Raw genomic sequence first — 23,606 nt, forward strand, 5'->3', positions numbered from 1 at the left:
TTCTGTTGTACAGTATGTCACATGACCCTTCTGTTGTACTGTATGTCACATGACCCTTCTGTTGTACAGTATGTCACATGGTACTTGTACTTTTTTGAAAATAGCAGATCTACAAGCTCGCAACGCGTCGCGAATGCGACGCGTTGCGAGCTTGTAGATCTGCTATTTTCAAATAGCCTACAGTATGTACTGTGTTAGTTTTTAAGTGCTCATGTAGCCTATAGTCGCTTCTTTTGGGCTTGTATTCATAGAACTGGATGCTTATTTCTCGCACAAAATCTGGCAACGGTGGTGCTACGGCTCTGCACCAGACGTTTCCAGACGTTTCCTCCGTTGTAAGCGTTTCCATGGAGACGGGATGTGGGGTCCGGGAACCCCCAGGGGTCCTTGGGGGGGGTTCCAGGGGGTCCCCAGCAAAATGTGTTAATATAGCGTCACAATAATTTCAACCACTTTAAACCTTTTACACTTTGGCTATTCAAAAATAGCAGATCTACAAGCTCATAGCGCGGCACCGAGTGCCGCGCTATGAGCTTGTAGATCTGCTATTTTTGAAAAATCGTGAAAATATGTGCACATCTTTGAATATAATATTTTTTTAAAGCAAACATTTGTAAGTCAAATCTTTGCTTCTGGGGCGGTCCCTGGAACAGCATATTTTGACATGGGGGGTCCGCGGCCAAATACATATCATTTTGGGGGTCCTTGACATGACAAAGTTTGAGAACCACTGTTCTTATAGAAACGTATAGAAACGTGTTGAAAGAGTTATTGTGGTTTGATATTCCGTTCCGTCTGTATGGTATCAGCTTGGTGTTCATTTGCAGGATGACTCTAACAACGTGATTTATTTACACCCTGTTGCTGCTGATTCATTCAAACCACTTCATACTGTGTGTGTGTGTGTGTGTGTGTGTGTGTGTGTGTGTGTGTGTGTGTGTGTGTGTGTGTGTGTGTGTGTGCGTGTGCGTGCGCGTGCGCGTGCTATACCAATGTTTTTGAACTTTTTCAAACTATAGTTTGAAAAAGTAGTGAAAATAGCAGATCTACAAGCACACAACATGTCGCATGGTGACGTGTTGGGTGCTTGTAGATCTGCTATTTTCGCTATAGTTCGGGTCCCAGACAAATGTCTTTTGTCTCAAATTCCTCTTGGATCCAATAAGATTTGGGAACCACTGTATTTGAAAGTAGCCGATCTACAAGCTCACAATGCGTCGCATCGCGACGCATTGTGAGCTTGTAGATCTGCTATTTTCAAACATGTGAGTACTTTTACTTTTGGTACTTTAAGTACAATTTTATACCAATACTTTTGTACTTTTACTCAAGTAAAATTGTTTAATTCCGGACTTTAACTTGTAACAAGAGTACTTCTAAATTGCAGTATTGATACTTTTACTTAAGTAAAACATTTGAGTACTTTTTCCACCACTGGTGTGGGCATACTGCCAACCCCCCCCCCCCCTGGAGACAGGCTGCTACGGACCCCCCCCCCCCCCCCATCTCCATCAGCTGACTGCCGTTCCCAGGGTCCGCTCCGAAAGGCCATCCGAGTCAATCTCTGCAACACACACACACACACACACACACACACACACACACACACACACACACACACACACACACACACACACACACAGAGGAAATGTTTAGATACTGGATGAAGGATCAGGCCGGGGCCTCAGCTAAACAGCAACTGTTGAAGTACAGGGGCAGAGTGGTGGAAAGTAACTGAGTACATTTACTCAAGTACTGTACCTACATTTTGTGGTTTGTCTTACCCTGCTGGAGTATTTCCAATTTGCAATGTTTTTTACTTCTGCTCCACTACATGTTAGAGGCAAATATTGCACTTTTACTCTATACTCTTACTCACTTTAATTATTTGAAAACTTTAGTGACTAGTTCCTTAGTAGATTTTATATACATATACTTTGGCAATTTTAAAATAGCCGATTCTTCTATTTCCAAAGGATTTTTATACATGTTATACATTTGAAAACTTTGCATAATCAGTACTTTTACTTTTGGCACCTTAAGCACATTTTGATGCCAATACTTTCGTACTTTTACTCAAGTAGATTCTGAACGCGGAACTTACTTGTAACAGACTATTTCTACAATAGGGTATTGATACTTTTACTTAAAAAAAAGAGAGTATTTCTTCCATCTCTGAGAAGCCTAACAACAACTGGAAAATCCATGTTCCTGTAATACTGTGAACTGGAAACATCTCAGTGTGTGTGTGTGTGTGTGTGTGTGTGTGTGTGTGTGTGTGTGTGTGTGTGTGTGTGTGTGTGTGTGTGTGTGTGTGTGTGTCTTGTTTAAAGCCTGGGTGACAAAAGGCGGTGACTCTCTTCTCAGCTGATAAACACGTTATATTTCTGTAAGGTGACGTTTGGTCAGGAGACACTTTGTCGCCAAAGCGTCAAAGTCGATCTGATTTCCCACCACGGTCTCAGATACTCACCATGGGGCTGGACAGTAACCAAGTACTTTTTGTTTACTTGTGTACTGTACTAGAGTAACATCTGTGCTTTACTTGAGTATTTATTGACCCATTAACCCATTGAGACCTGAAGCCCATTCTACATGTCTCCTAAATCCCAACAGTTTTCTGAAAAATGTACGTTTCTACTGTATATCAGTGGTGCTCAAAACCTTTTCATGTCAAGGACCCCCAAAATGATATGTATTTGGCCACGGACCCCCATCTCAAACATATTTCGTTCCAGGGACCCCCAGAAGCAAAAATTTGAGTTAAAAATGTTCACTTTACAAAATATATATATTCAAAGATTTGCACACATTTTCATGATTTTTCAAAAATAGCAGATCTACAAGCTCATAGCGCGGCACGAATGAGCTTGACAATAAGACATTTTTGGATGAAATACTCCTTTAAGCATTTTTTAAAGAAAGTGCTCCAGTACTTTCATCTAAATGTGTCTGAGCAACTTTAAAGCAGCTCTATGTAGTTTGGGTTATCGGTGGGCTCTCTGGACACAAACAACATGGCTGCCAACGTCTTTGACTTCATTACCCAGGAGTCTCTGCAAGCATGTGTCCGGCGAGGACGCGCTGTGATTGGCCAGTCGTCGCTTTGACTGGCAGTTCTGCCTTGGTGCCTTGGCGAATGCCAGGATGAAACTCACTGTCTCCCCTATACAGAGTAATACAGTCAAGCCCCTAGCAGGGACCCCCTATACATAGTAATACAGTCAAGCCCCTAGCAGGGACCCCCTATACATAGTAATACAGTCAAGCCCCTAGCAGGGACCCCCTATACATACAGTAGTAATACAGTCAAGCCCCTAGCAGGGACCCCCTATACATAGTAATACAGTCAAGCCCCTAGCAGGGACCCCCTGAGTCTATACATAGTAACACAGTCAAGACCCTTGAACATACATTTATGTAAGGATGAGTGTTATTGCTAAAACATGTACCTTTATACTTTTGTGGGACATAATATGCTATATAGTTGTTAAAAAGTGACATAGTGCTGCTTTAACATGTAGTTGAGTAATATTTGACCAGGAGTATATCTCTATACTTTGACTCAAACACACGGGGGTCTGGTCCTCCGAGCCGGAGTTGACTCAGCTCGAGTAGGAGCGTTATTATAATAATAATAATACTAATACTACATAACTGTGGGAAAGTCCAGAGTCATGTATCAGACATCAGAACAGCCCTCTAAGGCTCTTTGATGTTTGTAGGAGCGTTGTAAAGCTCTGAGGATGAGGATTCAACGTTAGCTAACCACGCCCTGGAGCCTTTCTGGGTTTGGTGACCACTGTTGCCATGTCTGCTTATTATAAGCGACTTTGGGCTTCCTGTAAAGCTGCTTGTAAATATTGGAAGTTGGGCTTGTTTCTAAATTGTAGGTGATTATTTGGGCGTGCATCGGTTTTACCACTTTAAACCAATATACTATACGTCGGCTATTTTCCAAAATATCTTGGAAATGTATTATTTTTTTAAAGACCTGGAATGTTTTTGAAACATTTTAACAACACAGATCTTGTATGGGGGGGGGGGGGGGGGGGTCACTGGCACAACATATCTTCAGGCGGGGTCTGACTCTGCGGTCAAATGGAGTCCTTGGCATTTTTTTTTTGCACCTGACCTAGTCGCTTATTTTGGGCTTGTTTTCTTAGACCTGGTTGCTTGTTTCTCTCACAAAAGTCTGGCAACACTCCTAGTGACTAGTCTTTTTTTTGGGGGGGTCTTTTTCTGCCTTTTAATGATAGTTATACAATACAGTGTATTGACAGGACATGAGGAGAGAGAGACTGGACTGATGCGCAGTCCCGGGTTCGAATCCCGAATCGGGATTCGAACCCACGACACGTTGTCAGGCTGCATTGCAGCCTAAGTGCCCGGACTGCTAGGCCAGCGGTCCGGGCCATAGAGAGGAGTCTTAGCCGGGAACAGAAACTTAAAGAGAGGAGATGACTGCTTTTAGAGGAGTGCCTCTCAAACTCTTTCATGCCAGGGACCCCCAAATTGATATACATTTGGCCACGGACCCCCATCTGAAAATATGTTGTGCCAGGGACCCCCCAGAAGCAAAGACTTGAGTAAAAAATGTTCGCTTTAAAAGAAATACATTCAAAGATTTAGACGAATCTTCAAGATTTTTTTCAAAAATAGCAGATCTACAAGCTCATAGCGTGGCACTCGGTGCCACGCTATGAGCTTGTAGATCTGCTATTTTTGAATAGCCAAAGTAAGGTTAAAATTATTGTATATGCTATTCACACATTTTGCTTGAGAACCAATGCTTTCCGTTTGGTTCCATGTGTACACACACACACACACACACACACGCACACGCACACGCACACGCACACACACACAGTACAGTACTGACTCCTGAAGGATGTGTGTGTGTGGGATGGGGGGGGGGATTGGGGGGGGCAGACACCACGGCCCCGCTGACCCTGAGCCGGCCCCTCCCTCCCTCCTCCTTCATGACCTTTCTCTGACCTCATCTAACTGTCCCAACAGACAGTCAGTCAACAGACTTAACCCTTCGAGACCGGGAACGCATCTGTGTCATTTTTTTTAAACTTTATTTGGCTATTTAAAAAAATAGCAGATCTACAAGCTCATACAGCTTGTAGATCTGCTATTTTTTTATTATTTTTTTTTATTGTGGAAAATGTGTGCAAATCTTTGAATATATATATATATATATATATATATATATTTTACTTTTTTAACTCAAATCTTTGCTTCTGGGGATTCTACTTTTTATCCCACGATTTTGTAACCCTTTTTCACCCGGTGCCAATTATCCAAGTGATCCTGGGCGCTACAGTCCCCCCGCCAGCCTAGGGAGAGCCCAGAGCCGAGCTCATGCCTCCTTCAATGCATGAGAGCCAACTGACCTTCTTGCCACCTGACAGGAGGGAGTTTCCCCGGTAGGACGTAGCGCGTGGAAGGAACACGTTATTCTAACCAGTTCCTTTCCCCTCCATCAGGCGCCCCGGCTGACCAGGGGGAGGCAGTATAGAGACCAGGATTACTGCATGTTTTTGTGAGGGTATTAACTACCCTAGGAGACACGGGGAGAACATGCAAACTCCACACAGAGTAGGCCCTTTCACCAACCCCACCTAGGGTATGGGTGCTGGTGACGCGGAGGAGAGAACACGCCCCCCATGACTTATCCACAGGTTGGCGTTGGTTTCCCCTGCAGCAGCATGGCAACAAGCCATTGTTTGTTTGTTTGTTTGTTTGTTTGTTTGTTTGTTTGTTTGAAAGTGTAGGAGGGTTTTTCACTCTGTAAACGTCAGACGCAGTTCCAACCTTTTGTACACTTCCTGTTTGGACTGTAACTGCTCCCCAGGGACATGGCATTAGCTCTCAGAGAAACAGCTGTTAGATACACAGCTAACGAGCCGGAGAAAAATAACCACCAGCTTTTCTAAGGATGTCTGTTACTGTCTGTCTGTCTGTCTGTCTGTCTGTCTGTCTGTCTGTCTGTCCATTGTCTCTCTACTGTCTGTCTATTGTTTGGTCGCGGCGGGACTCCCTCTTTCCCAGGTGTTTTGAGGTTAAGTTAAGGCAGGGGTCTTCAACGTTTTCAGGCCAAGGACCCCCTAGCTGAGAGAGAGATGAAGCAGGGACCTCCTCTATATTATATAAAATTGTTTTTCAGATAAACTTTTGCTGCTCTTTTTTCCCTCTACACCTATAACTCTTTGCCAAAAATAGCAGATCTACAAGCTCACAACGCCTCGCAGCGCGAGGCGTTGTGAGCTTGTAGATCTGCTATTTTTGGCTAAAGTTCTCCTCAGAAAAGGGATAATGGGTGAAAAGGGTGGTTAATGGAAAAAAGAAAAAAAAAAAGGAAAATCACACAAAGAGTTGGCGGACCCCCTGTAGTAACTCTGAGGACCCCCTAGGGGTCCCGGACCCCCTGTTGAAGACCCCTGGGTTAAGGCATTGCATCCCAAAACAATGGAGTCGGGTTGTGGGTTGCGGACCCATTTTTATGGGTTGCGACTTGCAAGCAAATATCTCTTTTTTTTTACTTCTTATTTTAAAAAAATGTATATATATATATATTTCAAAAGATTGTTTTCACAATTCATAAAATGTATTGAAAAACTATTCAATTCAATCAAATGATTGTCTCAGGAATGCGACAACAATGGAAGAAATCTCCATGAATTCTAGGCTTGATGAGCTAGTCTATGTAATTGATAGAAAATAAAAATAATTTGGGTGACCTACTCCTTTAACATGAATCCAACATACAGTGATAACAGTGTCTGTCAAACAAGTCTAAGCTATCTATGGAATCTATAAAAACAGTCTATAATCTGCAACACAATGTTATTCATAGTGAAGGGGGTCCCTGCTTCATCTGTCTGTCAACTAAGGGGTCCTTGGCCTGAAAAACATCAAAGACCCCTGGTTAGGGTTAGGGTTACAGTATACATACATACATACTGTACATACATACAGTAGGTCATAAGAGCCTACTTTACCACGCACGCACGCACACGCGCACGCGCACGCACACACACACACACACACACACACACACACACACACACACACACACACACACACACACACACACACACACACACACACACACACACACACACACACACACACACACACACACACACACAACCATCCACTGAGAATTCATTACTTCCTCTTCTGTGTTTCACATGGAAGTGCATCGTTGCTATGAATAGAAATGACCATTCTATATCTGTCTGTTTCTATAATATGTCATTTCAATATCTATATATATTTCTATGGTCTATAGGTTCTATATCTGTATATTTCTATCGTCTGTTCTATATCTGTATATTTCTATGGTCTATCTATAGGTTCTATATCTGTATATTTCTATGGTCTATCTATAGGTTCTATATCTGTATATTTCTATGGTCTATCTATAGGTTCTATATCTGTATATTTATATGGTCAAAATTCAAACCTCTGACAAACCTTGGCAGTTTTACATCATTTGAATACCAGGCCACCATATTGGAGAGTCAATCGTCTGTGCTTATGATTAGTATGTATCGACCTCCAAAGTGCAGCAAAGCCTTATTTCTAACAGAAATATCAGAACTTTTATCTATCTGTTCCACTAATTATGACAGAACTCTGATTACTGGAGATGCTAATTTGTATGTTGACATTGTTTCAGATGTTGTGGCTATGGGTTTCCTACAGTTACTGCACAATTTTGACTTTATTCAACATGTTGTTGGGCCAACACATAAACATGGCCACACCCTGGACTTGGTGATAACTAAAGGTTTGAATATCACTGTTGACAGTATTATTGATAAGCCCGAACTAACAGACCACTATTTATTGTGTTTTAATATAACTGTCTTTGATCTAAGGAAAAACAATACAGAATATACTATAAAAAAACGTTTTTTTAGCTCATCTGCAGCAAACGAGTTTCCTCGTCATCTGGCGTGTGTGCAGGTGCCCCCCCTACTTGCTCCCTCAGTGAATGATATGGTTCAACATTTTAATCTCAAATTAGAGTCAGCTCTCGACATAGTGGCTCCTATGAAAACTAAAAAGAAACTTAATTCTAGAGTAACACCCTGGATCAACGAGCACATGCGCTCACTCAAGAAAGAATGTCGTAGAGCTGAGCGAATTTGGAGAAAAAACAAACTCACTGTCCACCTAGAGATTTTTAAGAAGTCAACAGTGGCCTATAACAAAGCACTGCGCTTGGCAAGGCAAGCATATTTTTCAGGCATTATCAATGACAACAAGCAAAATGCCAGAGTCTTATTCTCTACCATTGAACATCTCTTAAACCCCCCCCAGGCTTACAAGGAGTCGCTCCCTGCTTCTAAAGCTAAGTGTGATGAGTTTGCGTCCTTTTTTGCAAACAAAATTTTTAGCATTCGAGCTGGTATTATGAATGCTGCTGCTAGCACTGCAAATGCTGCAAATGGTGCATGGTGCAAAAACGTAGATCACTCCAGAGGAAGTCTAATATCTTTCTGCACAATTAATGAAGAGGAACTCCGTAAAACTATATCACAGATGACATCATCATCTTGTTCACTGGATGCAATACCCACCCCGTTTCTCAAAGAGGTTTTAGACAGCGTGATTGGAGATATCCTAAGAATTGTAAACAGCTCTCTACTTTCAGGCGTCTTTCCAGACTCACTGAAAACGGCTGTAGTCAGGCCGTTACTCAAGAAACACAACCTTGATCCATTGGTGCTGGGTAATTATAGACCAATCTCTAATCTGCCATTTCTGGGAAAGGTCTTAGAAAAAACTATCTTTCATCAATTGGATGTGTTCCTACAGAACAATAAGGTTCATAACAAATTCCAATCTGGCTTCAGGAAAGGTCATAGCACAGAAACAGCACTTGTAAAAGTAATTAATGATCTTAGGGTGTCCGCTGACAACAAAAATATATCTGTTCTCCTACTCCTTGACTTAACCGCTGCTTTTGACACGATTGATCACAAAATTCTACTACAACGCATGGAGTACTGGATTGGTTTGTCAGGCACAGCCTTGTCTTGGTTTTACTCTTACCTAACAGGCAGAAGCTATTTTGTCAGCCTAGCTAATTTTGACTCAGACAAACATGACATCTGTTCTGGTATTCCACAGGGCTCAATTCTGGGTCCCTTATTGTTCTCCCTGTATATACTACCACTGGGAGAACTCATCGCCGATCACGGAGTGAACTTCCATTTCTATGCTGATGATACCCAGCTGTATCTTTCGGTAGCTCCAGACGACCCCTGCGCTCTAGACCCATTGTTGACCTGTCTGTCCAGTATAAAATGCTGGATGAGTGAGAACTTTCTTAAGCTAAATGAGGATAAAACAGAAATTCTCATAATTGGCTCCAGTGAGCAGAGAGAATTAATAATAAGTAGACTTGGTAACCTGGCTGTAGAAAGTAACACCACAGTAAAGAACCTGGGGGTTATTATCGACTCTGAATTGAATTTTAATGCACACATTAATCATGTCACCAAGATTGCTTTCTTTCATCTTAGAAATATTGCGCGAATTAGAGACTATCTGTCGTTAGACGACGCAAAAACGCTGATCCACGCTTTTGTTTTCTCTCGGCTTGATTACTGCAATGCACTCTACTCTGGCCTGCCTAAGAAAACAACTGACAGATTACAACTTGTTCAAAATGCGGCAGCCAGAATTTTAACTAAAACTAGAATGAGAGAACATATCACTCCAGTACTAGCTTCACTACACTGGCTCCCGGTTGTTTTTAGGATTGATTTTAAAATTCTTTTAATAGTTTATAAAGCTCTAAATGGTCTGGCACCTTCCTACCTCTATGACTGCCTAGAGAGACATGATCCAAACCGGACCCTCAGGTCTTCAAGTGCTGACCTACTCGAGGTGCCTAAAATGACATATAAAATAAAATATATATAAAAATAAATATAAAAAATACGGTGAAGCAGCATTCTGCTTTTACGGACCAACAGTGTGGAATAAACTCCCATTACACCTAAAACAGGCAGCCTCTGTCGATAGCTTTAAAGCACAGCTCAAGACCTATTTCTTCACTCTTGCTTTTAGCTGACTCTTTGGTTGATTTTTAAGTCCTCACTGTATTGCCTATTTTAATGTTTTATGCTTTTGCTTTTATTTTATTTTATTTTTTTGTTTGCTTTATTGTTAAATTGGTTGTAACTGTAACTGTATTCTTGCTCTGTAAAGCACTTTGCGCTGCATTTCATGTCATGAAAGGTGCTATACAAATAAAGTTTATTATTATTATTATAGGTTCTATATCTGTATATTTCTATGGTCTATATAGCAGACATGTCCAAAGTGTGGCTTGGGGGCCAACGGTGGCACGAGGACAGATTGTATCTGGTCCGTGGTTTCCTCTCTAACATGTATTATTATTTATTTATGACCCGCCAGTAAAGTGACATTTGAGTGTTTTGAAATGAAGACAAACAACAACATCTCTTTACAATGAGTCCTAACTGCTTGTTCCTGGTGTTGTTTCATTAGATGTAACAGACCTTATCATAGCCTACCTGCTTACTTTTGGCTACACTGACACTTGAACAAAAGACACTTTTATTTGACTGTAAAATGTGCTGTCATTTAAAATAAAAGGCTGGGGTAAAAAAAAAAAGCCTGAACAAAACAATACGAAAAACAATAAACAGCAACGTTTCCTTTAACTCTTCCAGTGCTGGACCAGATCCTGGCCGAGCTCCATCGCTTCCTGTCGGTCTTGGACAAGGAGACGCTGAGCGGGACGGCCACGGTGCAGAAGGGTCTGCTCGCCGAGCTGCTGCTGTCCTACAGCGCCACCAACGGTACGGGAGGACAAACCGCACACACACACACACACACACACACACACACACACACACACACACACACACACACACACACACACACACACACACACACACACACACACACACACACTTTAGTTACTAGTTACTTTGCAGATATAAATGATATATACATTATAAAACAGACATTAACCACTTTGGCCGTATTTTATACATAGGCTATTTGAAAATAGCAGATCTACAAGCTTCTAGATCTGCTATTTTCAAAAGATTTTGGTCCTTTTACTTTTGGTACTTTAAGTATATTTTGAAGCCAATACTTTTGTACTTCGTACTCAAGTATTTTGTATATTGTGGCATTGCTACTTTTGCTAAGTAAAAAAAGCTGAGTACTTCTTCCCACCACTGACACACACACACGCACGCACACACACACACACACACACACACACACACACACACACACACACACACACACACACACACACACACACACACACACACACACACCCCCGCACGCTGCAACTTCCTCTGCTGGCTCACAGTTGTATCATTTTTCCGAGGCTGCATTTATCCCCCGGGGATGGAGAGATGGAGAGAGGGGGGGGAGAGGGGGGGGTACGTTGGAGACGCTCACTTCCTTTCAGCAGACATTTATAAATAGCTTTTCATCCTCTTTGTAAATGTGTTTCCAGTGAAACATTAGGACAGAACAGAACAGCGGTTCTCGTGTTTACCTTGTTCTGTTCTGCTGTATCTATTTCAAAGAGAGAGAGAGAGAAACCTGACTGCTCCCCAAATGTTCTTTGATTTCCTTTCAGGGTAAAATAAGCCATTAAGACCTGGAACGCATCTGTGTCATTTTTAGATTTGAGCTAAAAAGCATTATTTTACACTTTGGGCTATTCAAAAATAGCAGATCTACAAGCTCGTAGCGCGGCGGTGCCGCGCTACGAGCTTGTAGATCTGCTATTTTTGAAAAAACGTGAAAATTCTGTGTGCAAATCTTTGAATATATATATTTGTAAAGCGAACATTTTTAACTCTATTCTTTGCTTCTGGGGGGTCCCTGGAACAAAACGTTTTGAGATGGGGGTCGGCGGGCCAAATACATGTCATTTTTTAGGGTCCTTGACATGAAAACGTTTGAGCACCACTGATATAGAAACATTACGTTTTTTCAGAAAACTGTTAGGATTTAGAATAGAAGACATTTGTAGAATCAGCTTCAGGTCTTATTGGGATAAATGTCTTAGTCAGCTCCATTCAATGAAACCAACCTTTCCTGAAAAGCACCTCTAAAAAATATCTACAATACACACGTCCAGGCCCGGGATTTGAACCCGCGGGTCTCAATTCTTCTCCCCACGCACGTGGGGGGGGGGGGGGGGGAGACCACATTTCTACCGCTCTTACAAGAGGGAACGCCCTCACATGTAAATGCTGCACCACACCTCAGTTTCTGAATGGAGTTAAGCCCTACATTTTGGAGTTTTACAACGTGTCACATTGTGACATGTTGTCATGCTATTTTTGACAAATCGTGACGTGTGAAATATGGACACCCGGGTTAATGTGCTTAAAGGAGGAGTTCACCCATAAAATGACTTATTTTCTATCAATTGCACACCCTATGAAGCCTTGAATCCATGGATTCCATTTTGTTTTTGTGGCATTCCTAAAGCTAATAATTTGATTCCCGTCTCCTACCGGCTAATGTATCCGGTAGGAGACACAAAGTAGATTATTTGTGTCTCCTACCGGAAATACACACGGTCATCAAATTATTGTCTTAGGAATGCCACAAAAACAAAAATAAATCCATGAAATCAAGGCTTCATGGGGTGTGTAATTGATAAAAAATAAGTAGGGGTGTGCCGATACACTAATTTCACCAAACGATACGATACGATATTTGTCTCACAACTTCGATACGATTTCGATACGATACGCACTTTTTTATTATGAAAATATATGGGAGAGGAAAAAAGTAAATGCAAACAAATAATTCTGTTTTTGCATTATTCAGACATGCAAACTTGTAGCTTTTCAGCTACAATAGCCGTTTTCAATCCAAATAGGGCAATAGTGTGACACCTGACCCAAAAAAACAACAACATGTTGTCACCCTTTTCACCTCGGGGCTGTTAGCATGCCTGATTATTATGATTGTAAAAAAATTAAATAATAATATATATATATATTTTTTTTTTTTTTCCAAAACAATATTTTTTTTTTCCAAAACGATACATATCGTCACGAAAACGTATCGCGATATATCGCGGGACGATATATCGGCACACCCCTAAAAATAAGTAATTTTTTTTGTGAACTCCTCCTTTAACTCATTAAACGTCACAGTAAAACATCATCTATAGCTGCCCTTGCCATGCGTTTCTGAGCGTTTTCACTGACCGTTGAAACATCAGAGAATATTATTCTTCATAATTATCCACCCGCCCATCACTTTTAAATACATTGCAGAGTCTCGTAGAATCGGGGGGGGGGGCGGGGGGGGTAGCGTTATGGGCAGTGCGGTCCAGGGACCCTCCGGGTTCATTGAGTCCATTTGGTTCCATTTGTACACTCTCAGAGTTATGGGGTCCTTGGAATTAAAAGGTTTGAGAACCACTGATCTTGGAATAAATACACATTCCATAAATAGTTGTTTAAAGTGCTATAAGTCAGTAAAATGATAATGTAAATAGTACATTGAAAGAGAATAAAACGGTATAGTGCAACTGAAGCACTACTGTAAAAATGACGTGGTATCGTAATGGCACAGACTGGCATACTCACTGATACCCATGCCAGTGTTTCAGGACCGTATCGGCAGCTTCTTTCCAGTGGTGTAAAGTAACTAAGTACATTTACTCAAGTACTGTACTTAAGTACATTTTTGAGGACTTTTTACCTTACTGGAGTATTTCCCATTTTCAGTACTTTTACTCCTACTCCACTACATCTCAGAGACAAATATTGTACTTTTACTCCACTACAATTATTTGAAAACTTTAGTTACTAGTTACTTTTCAGATATAAGTTATATTATGAAACATACATTAACCACTTTAGCCCTATTTTATACCTAAGCTATTTGAAAATAGCAGATCTACAAGCTCACAACTATTTTCCCAGCAGATCTACAATCTACTGCTTCTTTCCCATATCAAGGCTTCTCCTGATGAACTATGTTACACCAAGAGTTGTTCCCATGCCGATAGGTATGGAACAACTCTTGGTGTAACATAGTTCCTCAGGAGAAGGTGTAGAGAGTGTAGTCAGACCGTGTGTGTGTGTGTGTGTGTGTGTGTGTGTGTGTGTGTGTGTGTGTGTGTGTGTGTGTGTGTGTGTGTGTGTGTGTGTGTGTGTGTGTGTGTGTGTGTGTGTGTGTGTGTGTGTGTGTGTGTGTGTGTGTGTGTGTGTGTGTGTGTGTGTGTGTGCACCTGATTCGGATGCTATCAATGCATAGAATGGGAGATTATCACGTTCTATCAGACCATTGAATGGGCGAAGTAGGCGACCTACTAGCTACCCCGCGATTTATCAGACCATTCATTGGGCGTAATCAGGAGCTACTGACCTACCGACGGAGATGACTTAAATAGTTCAGTTTTGGTTTTGGTTTTGGTTGTTTTGGTTGTGGACCATGACGGAGGCGCGCAGTCTCAGGCGAGCTGGAGCCCCGCGAAGGACCACCGAGGGAGCTAAAGCGACCGAGTTGCCGTCCTGAGCGGTGCGACGCTCGCCTGAGACTGCTCAGCGCCGTTGGAGTTATGTACCGATAGGCACAGAATGGTAAATATTGTTGTGGGGACTGCTCCGCCTCCGTCGTTAGGTCAGTAGCTCCTGATTACGCCCAATGAATGGTCTGACAAATCGCGGGGTAGACAGTAGGTCGCCTACTTCGCCCATTCAATGGTCTGATAGAACATGATAATCTCCCATTCTATGCATTGATAGCATTCGAAGCCGGTGGTGTGTGTGTGTGTGTGTGTGTGTGTGTGTGTGTGTGTGAGTGTGAGTGTGTGCGCGCTGCCATGGAGCTGACTGACTAACATCAGATGAATGCAGTGGGTGTGTGTGTGTCTGTCTGTCCAACACAACACAATACCCTGCCTGTTTGGGTGAAATTCCCCTTTAATGCTCTATTTTATTCATAAACAAAGTGACATTTTTATGTGGTGCTAAAACCCAAGATTCAAACGTGCAACAAAACCCCTCATGGCAGAGATTAAAGGAGTAGTTCACTTTTTTTAAAAATGACTTATTTTCTGTCAATTACACAGTCCTTGAAGCCTTGAATTCGTGGAGATTTGAGCCAATAACTAGATGACCGGGTCATGGGGGTCAGTAGGAGGCTAAGGTGGGAGGCTCTTTGAGTCTCACACCGGAGACTCAGCCGGTCATGTCTCAGGAATGTGACCAAAAAATAAATAAAAAATCTCCATGAATTGAAGTCTTCATGGGGAGTGTGAAGGCACCTACACACTTATAGAGATCGTTAAGCATCTCACACTACAGGAAGTCTCTTCTTGAAATGGGCCGTCATGATATCCTTGTGGTTTTCACACTGTATAGCAGTGGTTCTCAGACTTTTTCATGTCAAGGACCCCCAAATTGACACTTATTAGCCCGCGGACCCCCATTTGAAAAGTTTTTTTTACGGCTCTAGCAGTGATTCTCAACCATTTTAATTTCAAGGACCCCCCAGTTTGACATGCATTAGGGCTACGGACCCCCATTTAATGGCATTTCTATCTCTTGGACCCCAATTTGTATTGTAAAATCAATGTTAATTTAACTCTGAGAGTGTAGAAATTTGTACACTCTCAGAGTTACAGACCCATAAGGGTCCATTTGGTGCCTAATCTATCAATTAGCTGGGGACCCCCTGGAACTCCCTCAAGGACCCCTGGGGGTCCCCGGACCCCACTTTGAGAACCAATGCTGTATAGGATTTGTTTGCCGACAAGGCATCACACACTGCGTTTCACAGAACTCATCGCCAACAGTATAGAGCCCTGCAAATCTTGCGGACGGTATTTAGCTACTTGCGGTCGGGGACAGGCGGTCAAAATAAAACCTGTGGGCCCCGCAAAGTCCAGCACCGTCGCGCAATAAACCAGACTTAGTGCACCTGGAGTGTGTGTGTGTGTGTGTGTGTGTGTGTGTGTGTGTGTGTGTGTGTGTGTGTGTGTGTGTGTGTGTGTGTGTGTGTGTGTGTGTGTGTGTGTGTGTGTGTGTGTGTGTGTGTGTGTGTGTGTGTGTGTGTGTGTGTGTGTGTGTGTGTGTGTGTGTGTGTGTATTTGCGCGCGCGTGCGCAACAGAGATCGCACGTGTTCCAAATGTTTTCATAATAACACCAGTTGCTCATCTTTCTGTTAAAAAAGACACACACACACACACACACACACACACACACACACACACACACACACACACACACACACACACACACACACACACACACACACACACACACACACACACACACACACACGCGCACTGATTCCGACCGCGGTTTTATCAACATATTCAAGTGAGATGCGTTGGTTTTATACACCGTATTTAACAGCGATATTTAAATCGTACCAACATGTAGTCTGACACCTGCATTTACCCACGGTTCATACGTATTGTATGATGTCCAGTCGGCGACAGAACCAAATATCAAACCTGCTAGATATCTAGGAACGCTTGGGGAGGCATCGCCGATCGCTGGAATCGCGGTCGGAACGTCTCCGCGGTACGTTTCACACACAGCGAGCAAAACCTCGCCGAGCGAAGCTCGTTCTTGCGTCAGATCGGGGATTTGTCGGCGAGCGCCAAAAAAGGTCGGCGACAGCATAATCGGGGCAAATATCTTGCAGTGAGAACAAATGGAACCAAATGGACCCTTACAGGTCTGTAACTCTGAGAGTGTACAAATGGAACCAAATGGACCCTTACAGGTCTGTAACTCTGAGAGTGTACAAATGGAACCAAATGGACCCTTACAGGTCTGTAACTCTGAGAGTTATGGGGGTCCATGGGGTAACCGAACTGGGGGATCCGTGTGTGAGGAAAAAGGTTTGAGAAACGTTGCTTTACAGAATGTCACAGTCATGATGCTTGTCATGTTAGGATGGTGACCGGGTGGAAAGTATCACTTCCTGATTGGTGGAAGTCATAACGACAGTTTGTTCCACTTCCTGGTTTCACTGTGAGTGTGTAGATCTGTGGTCTGAACACTATAAACCTCTGATCTGAATGAATCAACCAAACAGTTTAATGTACTGTCCTTCACCGTGTTAATTTACTGTCCTTCACAGTGTTAACAGCTTTATAACACTGATTGATTGATTTTAGTTTGGCAAGTCACGCAAGTTTTCAACACCATATCATGTCAACCCAGGATGAATACATAAACATTTATTTACAAAGTTGTCCTGAAAACATCAGGAAACAGTTTAGTTAACTAGTCTAAAGACTTTCTGTGTCTCTGTTCTTCTTGAAAACATGTATCTTTTAGCCCCACTAGCAGACATGTTACACACAACTCTGCTTCTCAAAACGTTTTCATGTCAAGGACCTTGGGCTGCGGACCTCCATCTCAAAAAGAATTGTGCCTGGATGGGACCTCCAGAAGCAAAGATTTGTGTTAAAATGTTCACTTAAAAATACATAAATATGAACTGTATATTCAAAGATTTGCACAGATGTTCACCATTAAAACAGAACCATCATTTGATGAGATTTAGACTCTCAGACCCAAAACGTATTGGGTTATTGTTGGATAATATTTTGTCCACAATTCCATCCATGTTGTATTGACGTTGGTTCCATAGCAGAGATAAACGGGCAAACGTTGATCAAATAAAGTAACAATTCTTTAATCAAGTAATGCTGATGTTTAACAATAATTGAACTCTTGAGAGTGTAAAATGAAACCAAATGGACCCGTTAGGGTCCATTTGGTTTCATTTTACACTCTCAAGAGTTAAAGATCTATAAGAGTCCATTTGGTTTCCATCATTTAGCTGGGGACCACCTGGAACCCCCTCAAAGACCACTGATGTTAACGTGTGTGTGTGTGTGTGTGTGTGTGTGTGTGTGTGTGTGTGTGTGTGTGTGTGTGTGTGTGTGTGTGTGTGTGTGTGTGTGTGTGTGTGTGTGTGTGTGTGTGTGTGTGTGTGTGTGTGTGTGTGTGTGTGTGTGTGTGTGTGTGTGTGTGTGTGTGCGTGCGTGCGTGCGTGCGTGCGTGCGTGCGTGTGTTGTGTCTCCTCCAGGAGGAGATGAGGAGTACATCTACATGAATAAAGTCACCGCCACTGGAAAGGAGAACGCTGAGGAAGGTGAGCATGTTTATGTGAATGAGTTTAAATCGTTAAACACAGTGTTCACAAGGTATGTTGTGTTTCCTTTAAAGGGATAGTTCACCCCCAAAATGACTTTTTTTCCCCTATGGATTAGTCACTCCATGGAGACTTGAATTCATGGATATTTTCTAGTTTTTGTCTCATTCCTAAGAGTCTCCTTTGTGTCGCCTACCGGAACCGCTGCCTACCGGTCCGCTGGTCATCGTATTATTGGCTTAGGAAGCCAAAATAATCCAATTTGAACTGGGGACCCCCCAAAATAATCATATTTTAACTGGGGACCCCCCAACCTGACAAGCGCTTAGAATTGTAGGAGTTGAGGCATTACATTCAGTTTGACTCGGTTCCACAGATAAACATTGTGAAAACAGCCGATCTACAAGCTCACAACACCTCGCACTGCGAGGTGTTGTGAGCTTGTAGATCGGCTGTTTTCACAATGTTTGCCACTCTCTCACGTAATATTTTGACAGTTCGGCCAAATTCTGTATTAAAAAGGTCTTAAAAGTCATTCAATTTGCCACTTTCTATACAAACGTGCAGATACCCTGTACACACTGATACTGTATGTTGGTTTGTTTACTGTCGAGTGAGAAAACAATGTTATGCACATTATAAGCTAATAATCGTCTTGGGACCCCCTCCCCTCAAAATAATCTGGGGGGGGGGGGGGCGGTCCCGACCCCCAGTTTGGGAACCGCTGTAGTAGATGTCAAGACACACATGTGAAAAAGTCACCACATGCACAACCCGCCCCTCCCCCCCCCCACCCCCCCGCGGCCCCCCATTTCCTGTTTCTTTCTCAGTAGCTTCTGAGACTACCGCTGTTTTATTTGGACAGCTATGAAGAGGGGGGGGGGGGGGAGGGGTGGGGGGGTTCAGCCTACAGCTCAGAGCGCATGCAGCACATTTTGATGCTCGGCACCAAAAACCACAAAAAACTTCCGTTTTTACGCTCACCGGCGGAAACGTGGTGGCCGTCGTTCAGTGGTGTAAAAAGTACTCCAAATTTTTTTTTTACTTAGTAAAAGTATCAATGCCACAATTTAACCCATTAAGACCTGAAGACGATTCTACATCCCAACAGTATTCTGAAAAAAAGTTTCTATATCAGTGGTGCTCAAACTAAGTATATGTACTTAGTTACTTCACACCACTGCAGGTATCTTATGGAAATAACAAAAACTATGTGATGAATTTCACACTATTTTACACCATGAAGGTGATTCTGATTCTGATCAGTGAAATGTTGGCATGATGACAAGAGTGTGCAACAACATCAATACAATGTAATGTACACCAGATAATAAGAATCCTACTGGACTGTTAACCCAGTTGTAAACTCTGACAGTGTACACATGGTCACATTAGAGCTCAGAATATGACAGTGTGGTATATATATATATATATATATATATATATATATATATATATATATATATATATATATATATATATATATATATATAATAGTGAGTGTGAGAGCGTTGTGACCCACATGTCATCTCTCTCCTCTCACTGAGGAAGTGAGAGGAATGTCTCAGCCAGCGTTGCCATGTCCGCTTATTACAAGGAACTTTGGGCATCTTTTTTTTCTGTAAAAGTTGCTTGTAAATATTGGCTAGTTTTGCGGGGTGCGCAAAACTAGCGCGTGGGGCTTGTTGCGAACGCGGAAGGAGGCGCGGCGAAGCCGCGCCTCCGACCAAGTGGAGCATACTATGACACTCGGCTCGGCTTGTGTGTCTGTCTGTGTGCAGTATGTGTGCAGCCACGCCCCCATGTCACTCACGCTCTCATTGGCTGCCCCCCTGTGAGTCACGCTCTCATTGCCTGCATGCACTACAGTGTGGCTGAAATTCGCCTGTGCCCCTGGGTGACTAATTACACTCCTCTGAGAAAAATATAGCAGCGACAGTCAAAAAGAACACATCTACAAGCATCTACACGAGTTCATCTATTGGGATATCTAAGAATTCCATGTCATTTGTGCATATTTCAGGCCGGATGGCAAGTAATTGCTCATTCCTTTCTATTCTTCTTATTGTTATTTTCGAGCTGCGTTCGCTTCCAGCGTTCGCGCGTATTACTTGTTTCTGAAGTGTAGTTGCTTATTAAATGTTTTTAGTTGTTATCTGAACCAGTGGTGCTTAAATATTTTCACGTCATGGACAAATGTTTAGTGCCAGGGAGCCCTGTACCAGATCTGTGTTGTTAGAATGTTTCAAAAATCTTCCAAATATTCCATATTTCAAGATTTTATGCGATCTACAAGCTTGCATCGAGACGCGTTGTGAGCTTGTGGGTCGGCTATTTTCGATTAGCCGATGTATACAGTATATAATGTAGGTTTAAAGTGCTCATGTGGGCTTGTTTTGGTTGCTTATGTCTCTCACAAAATCTGGCAACACTGGTCTCAGGCAGCGAACACTAAATATGAGACTGGTGCTCTCATGCAGGCACGCACACACACACACACACGAACGCGCACACACACACACACACGCACGCACGCACACACACACACACACACACACACACACACGCAAACACACACACACACGCACGCAAACACACACGCACACACACACACACACACACACACACGCAAACACGCACGCACGCACGCACGCACGCACGCACGCACGCACGCACGCACGCACGCACGCACGCACGCACACACACACACACACACACACACACACACACACATTAATGACTTTAGCATTCCATGGTTGAACAAATTATCCTCTAATTTCCTGTCTTCCTCAATCATCTTGTTTGTCAGCCGTACGACGGCTGGAGAAATCGGGGGTTTTCGTGCCGTTTCTCAGTTTGGACACTTTGTGACTGACATGAAGACATAGCAGTCCATGTGTGTGTACACATGCACTCATGGAATGCACACATGTACGTGTGCATGCATGTGTGGAACATGATGAATAATATCACCTATATATGATAGCAAATAATTCACTAATATGAATTCATTCATTCATGCATTCAATCAGTTTATTCACTCATTCATTCATTAATTAATTAATTGTTTTTGTTTTTTTTAACAGATGACAGGTCGGATGCTCTGGCCAATGGAAAAGCAGGAAAACACGTCCCCGCCCCTCAGAAGAGTCTGCCGGACCTCCCACCACCACGAACAGTGAGTGACCCGCAGTATGATGATGTCATCAGTGTGAAGTCAGCAGTGTGATGTCAGCAGTATGATGTCATCAGTGTGATGTCAGCAGTGTGATGTCAGCAGTGTGATGTCAGCAGTGTGACGTCATCAGTGTGATGTCATCAGTGTGATGTCAGCAGTGTGATGTCAGCAGTGTGATGCCAGCAGTGTGATGTCATCAGTGTGATGTCATCAGTGTGATGTCATCAGTGTGATGTCATCAGTGTGATGTGTGACTGAGGTTTTGTGATGCATTGAGGAGAATATGTTGACTAGAGGTAATCTGTAAAATATCTGTAAAATATGTAAATCTATGTAAATATGGAACAGGTGTGCTTCCTCTGCTTGCCTTTTTTTGGCCGTGGATGCTCAGCTTAAAGGCATCTCTCCACCGCGTAGATTTTAGTCCCGACTCGGTGGCGGGAGGCGTTGGAAAGCGTCTGCTCTCGACAACTTGTTGTCGGATATCGCCGTTCCGTCGGGTCCGGACCTCTATCGACCCAACGATGAGAAACCGAGCGTGTTCAGTCTTTGGTGGCCGACTGGTAGAGCCGTGGGGTAGTGGAGAGGGGGGTGAGAGGGGGGTGTACAGGTTTGGTCCGAGCTGGCTTCGATGTTGCCAGCTTCTGTGAGTGAAACAAGTGACCGGGTCTATGAAAACGAGCCCAAAAGAAGCGACCACTTGAGCCCTATTATATCAGCTTTATTTTCTTCTGGAATCTTGAAAGCAAGCCCAAATAAGCAACTACACTTCAGAAACAAGCCCAAACTAAAGCAACGTACCAGCAACTATGAATATTTACAGGTTCAGTCCAGTAAACAGAGTCACACATGTTAAACTTCCCACAAACCATCAGACTCTGAGCTCTGCGGGCCTGAGGCCGTAGTTACTGCGTTCTGTTCTCTCCCACAGGAGCAGCTATTTAATCACTCTGGGGGGGGGTCGTAAAAACAGGGAAGTGGGCGTAGAGGAGCAGAGAGGAGGAGCAGAGTGTGTGTGAGAAAAGGAGGTGAAAAGAGTGTTTCATGTTGGAACCGCCGGGAAGAACGGTGGCTCTCCGGTGATGAAAGAAGTACTCACATTTTATTTACTTCTTTTATTTTAAAGATACCTTCTGGGTCTTTTTCTGCCTTTATTTATAGTTTCATAGGAAACAGGAAACAGAGAGAGAGAGAGAGATGGGGAGAGACATGCAGCAAAGGCCGTCGGGAACGGGACTCGAACCCGCGGTGCGCTGTCAGGCTGCTTATGAGCCTATAGGTGCCCGGACCCCTCTAGGCCAGCGGTCCGGGTCCACATTTTTTTAAAGTAAAAGTATCAGTATCAAGTGAAAGTCCAGTATAAAAAATGTACTTGAGGGCGTCAAAATATACTTTAGTACTAAAAGTAAAAGTACTCATCATGCACAGTATCCCATTTCACAAGTTTCCAAATGCATATAAAACATCCTTTGAAAATAGCGTCACAAAGCAACGTGTTGTGAGCTTGTAGATCGGCTATTTTCAAACAGTTTAAATAGGGCTGAAGTGGTTAATGTATGTTTTGTAATAATAATCTAAATCTACAAAGTAACTAAAGTTTTCAAATAATTGTAGTTGAGTAAAAGTAATAATATTTGCCTCTGAGATGTAGTTGAGTAGGAGTAAAAGTATTGAAATTTGGCCATACTTCAGTAAAGTAAAAGTACCTCACTATTGTATTTAAGTACAGTACTTGAGTAAATATATACTTGTTACTTTCCACCAGAACAGTGTGACATCGGGAAAGAAAGCAGAGCTTAAAGGCAAGACGAGAGGATTAGGATGACACACACACACACACACACACACACACACACACACACACACACACACACACACACACACACACACACACACACACACACACACACACACACACACACACACACACACACACACACACACACCCCCCGCCATTGGCTTTGATTAGTAACAGCTGTGACAGTGGTCAGAGAAAGTGTGTACACCACACAGTGTGTTGTGTTGTGAGTGAATGTATGAACCTTACAATTACACTGTGTCTGTCTGTCTGTCTGTCTGTCTGTCTGTCTGTCTGTCTGTCTGTCTGTCTGTCTGTCTGTCTGTGTGTCGTGCTATGAGCTTGTAGATCTGCCATTTCGTAAAAGCCAAAGACATCTAAAATGACACAGATGCGTTGCCGGCAGAACCATTGTAATTGCGGGACGGCTGAATGGGAGCAGGAGTCCCCAGTTG

General features: G+C 42.8%; 1 protein-coding gene across 3 annotated transcripts in view; it reads left to right on the forward strand.

Annotated features, from left to right (window-relative positions):
- Positions 1-23,606, forward strand: part of afap1l2 (actin filament associated protein 1-like 2) — an 80,618-nt gene that overhangs the window by 18,052 nt on the left and 38,960 nt on the right. For all 3 annotated transcript variants that reach the window (XM_084079131.1, XM_084079132.1, XM_084079133.1), the window contains exons 2-4: positions 10,728-10,856; positions 18,110-18,175; positions 21,262-21,353. In XM_084079131.1, the coding sequence (XP_083935257.1) occupies positions 10,728-10,856; positions 18,110-18,175; positions 21,262-21,353 (287 nt within the window). The remainder of the gene's footprint in view (positions 1-10,727; positions 10,857-18,109; positions 18,176-21,261; positions 21,354-23,606) is intronic.

This window comes from Gymnoscopelus microlampas (assembly GCF_963454915.1).
Source record: "Gymnoscopelus microlampas genome assembly, chromosome: 14".
Taxonomy (NCBI): domain Eukaryota; kingdom Metazoa; phylum Chordata; class Actinopteri; order Myctophiformes; family Myctophidae; genus Gymnoscopelus; species Gymnoscopelus microlampas.